This window comes from Doryrhamphus excisus, chromosome 11 (assembly GCF_030265055.1).
Source record: "Doryrhamphus excisus isolate RoL2022-K1 chromosome 11, RoL_Dexc_1.0, whole genome shotgun sequence".
In the NCBI taxonomy this organism is placed as follows: Eukaryota; Metazoa; Chordata; class Actinopteri; order Syngnathiformes; family Syngnathidae; genus Doryrhamphus; species Doryrhamphus excisus.
Window position 1 is genome coordinate 7,607,060 of NC_080476.1, and position 12,643 is coordinate 7,619,702.

General features: G+C 40.3%; 1 protein-coding gene and 1 long non-coding RNA gene across 3 annotated transcripts in view; one reads left to right on the plus strand and one right to left on the minus strand.

Moving 5' to 3' along the window:
• Window positions 1-2,051: 2,051 nt before the first annotated feature.
• The window catches only part of LOC131138765 (disks large homolog 4), a 46,526-nt gene continuing 35,934 nt past the window's right edge, over window positions 2,052-12,643 (minus strand). The window contains exons 9-22 of one of the 2 annotated variants that reach the window (XM_058087979.1): window positions 12,176-12,320; window positions 11,842-11,977; window positions 11,622-11,802; window positions 11,430-11,532; window positions 11,243-11,357; window positions 8,459-8,635; window positions 8,261-8,303; window positions 8,155-8,185; window positions 7,548-7,595; window positions 7,335-7,436; window positions 6,981-7,153; window positions 6,777-6,889; window positions 6,601-6,692; window positions 2,052-4,688 (exon numbers count right to left, since the gene is read on the minus strand). In XM_058087979.1, coding sequence (XP_057943962.1) covers window positions 4,582-4,688; window positions 6,601-6,692; window positions 6,777-6,889; window positions 6,981-7,153; window positions 7,335-7,436; window positions 7,548-7,595; window positions 8,155-8,185; window positions 8,261-8,303; window positions 8,459-8,635; window positions 11,243-11,357; window positions 11,430-11,532; window positions 11,622-11,802; window positions 11,842-11,977; window positions 12,176-12,320 — 1,566 coding nt within the window. In that variant the 3' untranslated portion in view covers window positions 2,052-4,581. The remainder of the gene's footprint in view (window positions 4,689-6,600; window positions 6,693-6,776; window positions 6,890-6,980; window positions 7,154-7,334; window positions 7,437-7,547; window positions 7,596-8,154; window positions 8,186-8,260; window positions 8,304-8,458; window positions 8,636-11,242; window positions 11,358-11,429; window positions 11,533-11,621; window positions 11,803-11,841; window positions 11,978-12,175; window positions 12,321-12,643) is intronic. The other variant, XM_058087980.1, reaches the window with a different exon arrangement.
• The window catches only part of LOC131138767 (uncharacterized), a 65,627-nt gene continuing 62,270 nt past the window's right edge, over window positions 9,287-12,643 (plus strand). Inside the window, exon 1 of the long non-coding RNA XR_009132136.1 lies at window positions 9,287-9,800. This is a non-coding gene — a long non-coding RNA (uncharacterized LOC131138767). The remainder of the gene's footprint in view (window positions 9,801-12,643) is intronic.

Here is a 12,643-nt window from a genome sequence, read left to right on the forward strand (position 1 = left end):
ATTGGGTTTTAGAAAAAGAAATGGCTATATTGGACCAGTTTTACATGTAAGACCATGTTAATGTGCATTTTTGAACGTCAGCCCAGAACAGAAAACTGCAGTGGAAGAAAAAAATATGTGTTGCATGTGTTATTGATGAACACAGTATAGTATACATATTGCTATATTTATGTTTAATTCACACAATTATGTATTTAGATTCAACATTATAATATAATATTATGAGGAACATTAGAAAATAATGGCTAACAAACTAAAATAAAGTTGTAATTTTTGAAAAATTAGGTGACAGAATGCGTTCTAATATTACAGGAATAAAGTAAAAATATTATGAAAAGAAAATTTACCAAGGTTATTTAAGAATGCTTAAAAAATGGTGCCTTTTTTCAGTGATTTTCTCCATGTTTCTGATTGACTAAATGCATTACAGCGTAATGTCATAGTGTCACCTGTTCCTTTGAGACGTGCTTCATATGCAGGACTGTCTTAAAAGTGTTTGCGTGGGCATGAATGGCTTCAAAAATTTGGATGAAGAAACATAACATAACATTTTCTTGTCATCCATCTGTGCATCTTCCACCAGCCGGCCGCGCCATGCATTCCAGGGTCTTCTGTTTGCTGTGGACATCTGTTCATGTCTGATTGGAGCCATACTTGTTCTTGACCTTTGATGGACACTCCACACTCTTTCTGTCTTTCTTATCGTGTGTTCTAAACTCTAAACGGCTTGATGTTGGCTTTTTTTGCAGGAGAAAACTTCCTCACAGAATAAGCATTTGGAGAAATGCATGAATGGATTTAGTTTACATGCACGTCCTGTTTATAACTTAGCATACATTATGTGTAGGGTGTACTGCAAAATGTTTACATCCTTGAGAGTGTTTACACTCTTTGACCATGCTATGTTTACTTGTGTGTGCATTCCTGTGCTTTAGATGTCTATAGAGTGGTGTGGAAAAGTGTCTGCCCTGTTCCTTATTTCTTTTGTTTTGCATGTTTGGTCATCAAACTAAATATTTCAATATTAGCCCATGACAATTCTGACAACACAATATGTAGTTTTTAAATGAATCTATTTTATTTATAAGGAAGAAAAAAATCCTAACCTACATGGACCTGTGTGATAAAGTGCCGGGGGGGCACCCCGCGCCCATTATAAGAAAAAGAACATCATAGCAACAGTAAAATATGGTGGTGGTAGTGTGATGGCCTTGGGCTGTTTTGCTGCTTCAGGACCTGGAAGACTTGCTGTGATAAATGGAAAATTCCTACCAAAAAATAATCTTTTCATAACCTCAAGCTGAAACCAACTTGGTGATAACAAGTGGGCCAAATTTGGACTCATTGCAAGTTATCGCAAATGCTTGATTGCGGTTGTTGCTGCAAAGGTAGACTGGCCTAAGCAGTTATTATGTTTAGGGGGGAATCACTTTTTCACCACAGGGTCATGTAGGTTTGGATTTTTTCTCCTTTAATGATGAAAAAATTATTTAAAAACAGCATTTTGTGTTCAGATGTGTTTTCATTGAAAAAAAGCCAAAAAAAATTGAATGAGAGACAATGGTTGTTTTTCCTTTGGATTATGTTGCAATACTGACTTCATTTTTCATCCATTCATGCTGGAGCCTATCCCAGCTGTCACCAGCCAACCACAGTGACTTCAGTTATGTTTCATGTAATTAAATGGAATATACTCTACAGTTCTGATGAACATTGTAAGACCAGTTGGGAAAAAAGCAAGGTTTTTCCATTATCTTAAGGAGGTTCTCAGCAGCGCTTCAAAAAGCATTAGAAGCCACATTTCATGTCAGGTTTCATGTTCTGTGATTCCTTTCCCACCACTCATTTGCATTTCATTAGGCGGTACCTTTGTAAGGAGGGAGAGTCATGCAAATTGTTTCTCCTGTATTCACCAAGTCCTCAGTGTGCTTTTGTTTGGAGAAAAGTGCTTGCTGAGCTTGAGGCGGCAAGCATGGAGAAAGAGTGCCCTCTAGTGGTTGTACAAGTCAACGATCAACACAAACAGAAGTCCATTCTGAGGCAGTTTTCAGAAAGCATTTTTAAATTCATTTTATTATTTCATAGCTAATTTACAACAAGCGCTTCACTGAACTGGAACATTTTAATTTGCTTGATATTGTCATTGTTAAATATACTTTTCTGCGTCATTTGACTTTGTTATAATCAGTCTTTTCTGTAAAAACTAATATACTTTTATTTTTAAAATAAGGAATATCACACTATGATATGGATGACTGAGAGAGATATTAAGAAATACACGGATCAAAGAAACAAACTGAAAACATTATTCAATTTGTGGCTGTGACTGGATGCATGCTGCAATCCTTGTGCATGTGTGTGTGTGTATGTACTGTATGTGTGTGTGTGTTCAGATATCACTATATTGGGCTGTTGTTGAGTACTTTGCATCAATTCCAATAGTGTCCACGGCTAAATCTAAAGCCACGCGGCATCATATTTACAGCAATTTATCCCAATAACTCTTTCAATGTGGAAAATAATATAAAAATATACAGACTTGAGACCCGGGCGACAATTCCAAAAAGAAATAAATAACAAACAATTGATACTTGTCATTCACAAGCTTCAGCTGTTCCGCCAGTGAGCACAAATCAACAATAAATATGACTGATCAATCAATACTTCAATACTTCCACTCTGAGAATTCAGCAATAAAATGAAAAAGAAGTAAACACAAACACATGCTCATAAAACCTTAAAATCCATCTTTTTGTTGTTTTTTTTTTTTAACCCCGTGGCACACAATGCCGTCAGTGCAATAAATAATTTTAATTCTGGACACACATAAAACCTTCATTGCATAACATCAGAGCAATATTGCACTACATCTTCATATGCATGTCTCACTCTCTCTCTCTCTCTCTCTCTCTCTCTCTCTCTCTCTCTCTCTCTCTCTCTCTCTCTCTCTGGCACACATACACACCAGCCATTTATCTATTATACATTAGTACTGATTGTGGCTGTTATAAAGGATATATATTCTCATATGGGGTCATCTATATTTTATATTTCATGTACATGTGTCGCCCCAAAAAACAGCATTTCACACATGTGCCGTATAGGTTCCCATTGGTGAGGTCATCTTTACATCAACATTTCCGTGTAGCTATTTTCTGCAATAAAATAGAGTGTGAGGAAATTCCACAAACCAAACTGCAAATTCAACCAAAGAACTAATGCAACATGTTTGGATATTTTTCTTTTTTTTACAGACTATAGTCCTGTTAGAAATTGTCATAAAAAAGATATATGTGTATATATTTATATTTTTATATATATATATAGACCATTTATTTGTGACTGAGCTTTAATCTGTGTGGTCACAAGAGGGAAAAAGCAGAGTAGAACTGGAAGCGAGAGAGTAAAAGAAGACCTGTACCTTCCACACTCACACTCACACATACACACACACATGCACACACATATACCATGACACCATGGCTTTTAGCGCAACCACTGGAAAACAGTGTGAATGAAGGACTGATTCGGAAGAGACGGTTGAGTTGGTTGCGGTGCGTTCAAGCTCTGCTGTTTGTGCCCAGAGAGATAACATTCATCCAGGGTTTTGTGACCAGAACAGCCCCTCTTTTTGGAAGGGGTGTGCAGCTGAGGTTACATTTATGTGTGTATTTTCGGTGCACGCATGTATGTGGACGTGCGTGTGTGCATAAGAGGCTAAAATGTATGTCAAGAGTTTCTGCAAGTGTCCACATTACGACCGCACCCTTTTCCATCATCATCATAAGACATGCTTAAAACTCGCCCCGGTTCAACTTTGCCTTTTAAAAAAAAGATTTTTACGTACAGCGTTCATAGTTTTGTGTCCTGTCTTTCCATTGTCTTTGAGGATGCATGCACAAATTCAGCATATTAGGTTTCTTCTCTGAATAATCATTTTCACTGCTTTTAATTAATAGCGCCTTGCAGTATTTGACAGGTGATCTGTCACTGAGGTTGTTCTCCCTCAGAAAAATAGGCTCAGAGAAGACTCCTGGTCATGGGGGACTCAAGCGCAGACCTGATTGGAGGACAGAACGCCAACAGGTGATACAAAAACTACCCCAGGGTCCGTCCCTGCTAGGTCACCCTGTCCTTCCTTTTCATCTCTGCTCAGACCTGCTCTTGTTTCTATCTGTCAGTTCACACTTGACATCAAAATGCATCTTGCGTCTTCTCATTTGCTGCTTTTTTTTTGCTAGAAAAAGCACATTTATGCTCTTCTATACAGTGTCTGACACCATTAAATCAACTGTTTTTGGTGAAATGGCTTTTCAATGCCAAGTGTGAACACAGCCTCAGTACTTGGCCCTCCCTCCTGAAAGTGGAATACTAATTAAGTCTGTTTCAGTCTAATTACACATCAGTGTCCGCCTCTCAGTCTCTCGTTTTTCCTGGTATCTTTCTCAGTGCCACATCTCTTATTTGTAGTCTTCTTCAGCGAAGCACTGACTTTTCTGGAGGACGACCCCGGCAGGCGAGGCTGGCTTGGTGGTGAAGGATGGCGTCGGTCGGTGGTTGTTTATGGAATATGGGAGGGCATCACAGCCTTTCCCGGGTGGGAATCCAAATGTAAGGCCCTGATTGCTCCTCGATCACTGTCTTTACTTTGTGGTAGACCTCTTCGAAGCTGTCCCCTTCTACAACAGCTGCAGGATGACACAGGGGGTGGGGGAGTTGAGGAGGAAAGAGAAAATGAGAAATCAGTTCAAGACTTGCAACTAAACTACAGACACTCCAGTAGCCTCTCGTTTATCACGGTTAATTGGTTGCTGGCCCAACCAAAAAGTCAATTTCCATAAAGTAGAATGCAACATTAATAAATGGACATTCTTCACAGTCAGCCCCAAAAACCTGTTGACTTTCTATGTGGTTTTTACCATTATTAGAGCCCCGTAGACATGAAATAACACCCCTATATTCACGTTTACGTTCCAATTACGCTTTGTTTTCACCACTTTGTGCAACTCTTATGTGTATGCTACGGACCACTGCAGGGACACAAGACACAGATGCCGCTTGAAGCATAGGTGTTACCGAGCCAGATACTTAACCTCCAATTTATTTATTTTAAACTTAAGAATGTTTTCAAACAGAAATGGGAAAGAAGGACAAAGCCACAAACTTACCACTTCCACACGGAATGGGAGGATAACTTGTTTTCAAAATGTTATGTCGCACATGCAATGGTTCATGTAATGTAATGTCTCATCAATGTAACATTACTGATGCCTAGTGATTAGAATACTACATAGGACTTTACTAATAATATATTGTAGTCAAAGACAAAACAGCGATAATTTATTTATTCGTTCATTCGTTTTCTACTCCTTTTTCCTCACAAGGGTCGCGGGTGTGCTGGAGCCAATCCCAGCTGTCTTCGGGCGAGAGGCGGGGTACACCCTGGACTGGTCGCCAGGCAATCACAGGGCACATATAGACAAACAACCATTCACACTCACATTCATACCTATGGACAATTTGGAGTCGCCAATTAACCTAGCATGTTTTTGGAATGTGGGAGGAAACCGGAGTACCTGGAAAAAACCCACACACAGGGAGAACACACAGAGATGCCCAAGCGGACTTTCGAACCCAGGTCTTCCTGATCTCCTGACTGTGTAGCCAACATGCGAATCACACCCTCCAATAACAACCAAATTTTGTGCATAATTAAGGAAAAACACTTGCAAATAAACATACGGTATAGGGTATAAACACACACAAAATTACCCAGGTACCGGACACCTGTACCATATCAGTTGGTACATATCAAATGTACGTATTAGTTCTTAAATCATTTATATTCATCAGCTGCTGTGATCTGCCCTGAAAATGTCTCATCAAATGTTAAAATGTGTTGGAGACTCGTTAAAGTCGACAGCCTGTCATTCAGTTATGCAGCAAAAATGTAAATGTAATGTTCATTGTTGCAAAAGGTGCATTTTTTTATTTTTTACATTTTGTTGTTAGAGTTAAAAAAGCACATATTACGGCCATCTGGAGTGATCAAATAAGCTCCTGCAATGAACTGGAAATCGGTACAAAGTGTATTGAAAATCTCTCGAGCATAAAATGGAGCAATTTTATGACTAAAAGTGCAGTGAGGTGTAAATGCAGATGCTTTAGCTCACGTTTACCATCTGGCGCTGCCATAACCCAAATTTACTGGCAAGCATGAAAGTCATACACACAGATAAAACTTTGCACCTTCAACTGGTCTCTGGATTCGTTTCCACTTCAATATTACCTCTGCCAGGGAAGCCAGGTTTGTTTGTGTGCCAATTGCTGGAACCTACTATTTTTTTGCATTTATGTTTATGTACCTATTTATCGGCCGCACGTGGACGAGTGGTTAGCATCGGGAATATAAAGCGGCTGGATTGCTTCAAATGCTAATGTTTTTTGACATGGCTAAGTAGAGACCCTGGCGGTTAATTGCTTTTGTAGACAACGCATCTGTCCATTATAGGAGACTCTGCAGTTAACCGAATAAAGGAGTTAATTCCAGCATTTGCGGCATGTATCAAGTTGTGGTGTGTTAAATGTTGGTGCTCTTACCTGAGAAGCACTCGAGGAAGTCTTGTTCTAGTTTGAGGGCTCTGTCCATTCCTTTCCTGGCCTGCTCCTCTGTCAGGCGAGTGTTAATCTCTCTGTTCACACAAGCAAAAATACTCTGTTATGGCACTTTATTAAAAGTAATAAACAAAATGTTTAAAGAGTTTGAGGGTACACACAGAACATTCTCCAGTGACTTAGGCCGGACAAAGATGGCGATGGGATGGAGCTGAGCAGCCTGTAGTCGTCGTACAGCGTTGGCTGACACGTCCAGGATACAATGTTTCCCTTGCTGCTTGCACACAAAAACATAGCGTTGTTAAAAACCTTTAAACAAGGTATTCAAATGACTTTTTAATAGCGTAATTTTGCTGTTTACGCACCTGCTCTGCCACCTCGCGGACACTCTGGACGCTGGTGCCGTACAGATGACTGTTGTACTGGCCGGCTTCGATGAAGCGATGGCTCTGGATGTCTTTCTCCATCTGTTCCCTCGATGACACAAAGTGGTAGTCCCGCCCATCCACTTCATACTCCCTTTTGGGTCGTGTGGTATCTGTCAAGAGAACAAAAATATTAACAAATGTGTCTCTTGCAGTGTGTCCGGTGACATATGAAGTTTTTGGAATTGACTTATATTGCATCTTAGTGAAGAAAGCATTATGCAGATCGCTCCCAAAAATGGCTGCAGGTGACAAAGCAGCTCCATGTCTTTGACTGACAGCATAGTTACTTACGTGGGACACACGAGCCAAACTTATCAGGGAACTCAGACAACAGGTCATCATTTATTCTGTCCTTCACGGGACCCAGAATGATGATGGGCCTCGCATAGTGAACTAAGCAGGAAAAGACAAGAGAGCACGGACATTTGGAAATAGGAAATGACAATGGAAATGAACTTTTATTGCCTAAAGTAATGGACTTTACATATTACTTTACAGCCTTACCTTCCACTTGGGTGACTGTCTCATAACTGTGCGAGGTTTTATCTCTCCCTGGTGACAGATCAGGGAAGCAATCAGGATGATTTCTTTTTGCCATCATCGTATAGCATTCCCGTTTATGTTGCCAAGCTATTTTTTGTAAAGGTGTTGCAGCGAGGAAGATTTATTATTAATAAACAATGCACCAATGCATTTTTGTGTAACGGTTGCCAGCTGCTGTCGCTGTGCAAAAATACATTGGTAAACCTTACTCCCTGATACGTTTAGAGTTGGGTTGACAGCTCTGGGTTTTAGTGCCTAGTGCTCTGAACTCTCAATCAGTGAACCAGCCAGTTTACATTTGGACTGAACTATATGACTATTTTTACAACATAAGCTGCAGTACAGCTGTAAAAGCAGATGCAAAAACCCTTGCAAAAATATTGTGGACAAAAATTATGCACAAAAATGCTAGATTTTGATCCATGCTTTGCCATCGTAATGATGGCAGTGTGGGCCATACTATATTCATAAAATGCATGAATGTGTTGTCACAGAATGGAGAATATATCTAGTTAATCTGTATTCCTCCCTTGCTGATCATTTGTGGAGAAGAGAGCTGGCAAATTACCTTGCGTTCCCAAAGTGTCCCGACCATGATCCTACAATAACAAGAATACCGTTTTACACACACTCGAAATTAGTCAGTCTGACTCAAAGAGCTCAGATGAACTTACCCTCTCTTTGGTGTTGACACGAGACCACTCTTTTCTTTCCAACCTGCAAAGGTTAAGAAGCACAAATTAAAGCTAGGGATCATCTCATGCACAAAGGCTGTTCCATTTTTATTATGAATGGACAGTCAGTAGACCGTTAAACAGCAATGAGAACCGAACTACTGTATTATGTTGTCAGGCAAAGAGTGTGTGTCTGACCTGTGTTTGCTGGGGATGAAGCCAACCTCTTCTGCCTCGTTCTGGGGGCTGACCTTGCGTGCCTGCCACCACTCCTCGTCCCCGCAATCCAACACGTGGAGCACGTCTCCGAACTTGAAGCCAACTGCCTGACTGAGGAAGCCACAGTCTGCTGTCTTGTCATAATCAAACAAAGCCCTGAGAAATGAAAACAATTCAAGTTAATCCTGTCAAACTATTTATATAACAATAGTTTGGGGACAGGCAGTAGTGGGTGGAATGTCTGTCTCACAGTCAGGAGACGCGGGTTTGCATCTTCGCTGGAACTTTTCTTGCTCAGATTGTTCTCCGGCATACAAAAAACATGCATGTTTGGGTATTTGGAAATTCCAAATTGTGATGTGTTTTTGGATCATTTGCTTCATGTTTACAGTTGTTGGCCACTTAAACATTCTAATTGTCAGTGATGCATGATAAAATACATACACATGAAAATTAGGTATCGGTTCACATTGGTATCAATAATGATACTGATGGAGTGATAATCTAGCAACTGTAACAATAAAAAACTGTTAACACCTCCCATTATAAAAGCACAAGGAAAGTTTTAAACAACAAACTAAACAACTGCTAAAAGGAACAATAAATAAATAAAGTGTAGGGCGAACAGAGTCACTCTTTTTTGGACAAAAACTCAGGGACTTGAGAGGACGTGTGGGCTCCGTTTATTGAACACAACGACAACTCTCCCCGCAAAAAGCCGCCAACGTCTCTACTACAGTCGCATTTCCTTGACGTCATCCGTGCGCCCACTGTCCAGGCATGACCAATCGATGTACAGCAAATTAAACTGTTACACAATTAATCGGATATATAGAGGCCAAAATACGGGCGGCGTTAGTGACAGCCGTGTGACACAGTACCATGGCATACGGCCATTAGTTTCTTAGGAATAAATCCAAATACATTATACACGATTAACTTCCTTGGCTGACATGTTCTCTTGCTTGAAAAGGACATTCATTTTTCACAGATGTTTAATCACTTTCAAACAAGAAGAGCCGAACCTGCTACCTAACGTTACGACGGCGGAAGTTCACCCCACCGGTTCAGCAGCAACCATTTTGGCGGTGACATCGTATCAGATTAAGAAGTAAAGTTAAAACAAAAACTATGCACGTTGCAAGCTGCTGAAGACAATGTGGACGTGAGACGTTGCTAATCGACAACGTGGCGCCATAATGGACACACAATCGACACTCGTGACTTGTTGACAATGGGCTTCAAAACAAATCCATGGCACGTGATTTGTCGTCAACGATGCTTGCTAGCAGCCCACATTAACAGTAAGGATGTTGTTAAGGTAAGAGCTATTTATTATTTATTTTTAATTGTAAAATACTGCAACCTCTGCTTTTGTAAATGCTAATGTAAATACTGCATTACATTGTGTGTGTCATTATATATGAATATATATGAATTTGTATAACGTATTCGTTATTGTTCTTTACCGATTGGCTAAGACAAATCACGTGATTCTCCTGCGTTATTGTGAGACGTGCTGAGTCCATTTTACCAGTCCATAAGGGTTCACTAACATACCGCATTTTTAAAAAGACCATACGTGTACTATTTTAATCTTATGTAACAATGTAAGATAAATTAAAGCCATACTGATTCATGCTTGGTGACTTAAGCTTTAACAAGACACAATTTTTCTATTTACATATTGAATATGATTGCTAAAGAGATTCATAATTTACTAAAACATTCAACATTTCAAAATGCCAAATGCACTTAACCCAGTTTTTTTAATATGCACCAAATGCCGTCCATTTCAGCACTTAATTACGACACCGTACTGGCCACTTTTATGCCTATGCTTGTGATTATGACCAGCAGTCGACTGTTAAAATGATTCTTCCCAGAGGCAATCAGGGGATCAAAATTAGCATATGATTATACTACCCACGCTGTCTAGGATGAAAGAAGAAAATGACTTAATCCTGCAAAATTAATTTCTAACTCTAAAAGACATATATTGAAGTCATTGTGTGCCATTTAGTATACTTTTAATATATTTTTTTCTGAAGACTGGCCGTAAATGTCAATTGTTATACTATTTCTCAACAGTTTTAAATAAGCCTCAGAGGTCCCACCATAGTGTATTGAAAGTGTGTTGCTTAAAATGCCCTAAAAGTGCCCTACTGGGAACACACTGTTTTGTGTGTCTATAGCTTTTAATGCTAATGAGCTGTGTTTGTCCAGCTTACCTCTCCAAGAAGTGCTATTGTGCACTTTAAACACTTTTTACACATACACCGTAACTCAGCACTTGTGCAATGTAAATATGCAATATATCAGATACAACGATGTAACATTAAGGAGTGGGGGAGGACACAAACGTAAGCAACACTAGCATAACTATGTCACCTACTGTGATAACATTAACAGCAATAACATGCTAGGTTAACCTATTCGCTGATCAAACTTACAGCAGCCATGTGTTTTAAGACATGTAGCAAAGCCTGCTTTTTTGCTCTTTGTAGAGTAATGGTTGTACAAAAAGGGACGGGGGGTGTTTAGAATGTCATGAAAATCTGAAATATGAGCATATTTTGTCTCAAAAACCTTTTAAGTCTCTGGGGACACATTATTCAAAAGTCAGTTTTACATAGTAGGGGACCTTTAATTAAGACCACTTAAACTACTTGAACTCCACTTGATTGACTTGGTTTATGTTGTCTTGACTACATCGCAGTGCCTCGTGTTCGACTCCACCACTTTGCACTATGGGAGCTGTACCTGATGTAGAAGCCTCTCTTTGAGTTGCTCCGTAGCGTGGTTGTCCCAGAGCCCATGCTGCTGTTCATCAGCTGCTCCCTCAAGTCGTGAATCTTTGCCTCAAAACGACTGTACTCTGAAAGGGACAAATCTTATCTTTAGCATCGTAAATGAGGTCTTTTTTGTTTGTGCTGAGGTTTGTTTCTACCGTCTGGTCTGTACTGAGCGATGATGGTCACCGTCTGACCAGCATTCTTTAATGCTGCTGCCGCCTGCTCGTGCGTGGCCATACGCAAGTCCACACCATTTACCTGATGCACACATAGCTCAGATGTTAACAAGCATACTATGACTAATAGCGTTCTTCTATTTGGGTGACAATTGGGCAACATGTATTTACACTGAGGATTTGATCGCCCTTGTGTAGCTCTCCACTGAGGTCAGCTGGCCCCCCTGCCAGGATGAAAGAGATAAAAATCCCCTCTCCATCTTCTCCTCCAACGATGTTGAATCCCAGACCGGTGGAACCTCGGTGGATCAGAACCCTGCGAGGTTCTCTAGAAAAGAAACCACACAGAATACTAAACTAGATCATGTCTTTCTGGCAGTATAGCACTCACCTAGGGATGTCATCATCTCCCATCATGCCGTGCAAAACAGGAGAAAAGCGGCTCGGCGAGGTGGGGGTGAGGGCTTGTGGGTAATCTGAGCCAAGGTAGTTGGGGTGGCTGAGTTCAGTATCCATGTGGGAATACGCTGGTTAAATGAAATCACAAGGAAAATTTAAATGCAGCTCGGAAAGGTCACTTCCGCACTCCTGCTCCTCATTTTTAAGTCTTATTCTAAATTTCATCCTTTCAGTGGGCGTACACTCTTGGAAGCACAGAAGACTTGCAAATATTAACAATGCTGTTTTTAAATGAAGACACCTTGACATCATGTGTTCAGACTTACTATTGGTGAGGTCAGGAGGGTTGTAGGAGTTGGTCAGGAACAAGTTGTTGGGCTTGGCCACCCTGAGGTACACCACCTCGGCTGTGTTCTTCAGAGCCCCCACCGCATCCTCGTGCATGACGTCTTCCAGACACACGTTGTTCACCTGATTCGAAAAAAAAAACGGGCGGACGCAATTGATATCGCTGTAATAGACCATTGTGACAGAGGCGAGGGACTTGCACTGCCTCTTGGCATTTATAATCAAGGCCACAAAAACTAGATCAATAGCAATCAGAGTACAGGAGGAACAATAACAGGTACATGTTAATTACTAAAGCAACACAATCCCTGCCCACTCTATATAGTGTTCATCATAAACCCAAGTATTAGCATTAGTATCACATGTGAAGTACTTTTATTGCACTCTAGGTCATAAAAAAGTACAAAGCTACAGGTGCAATTTTCTTATTTTGTTCAACTTCTTTC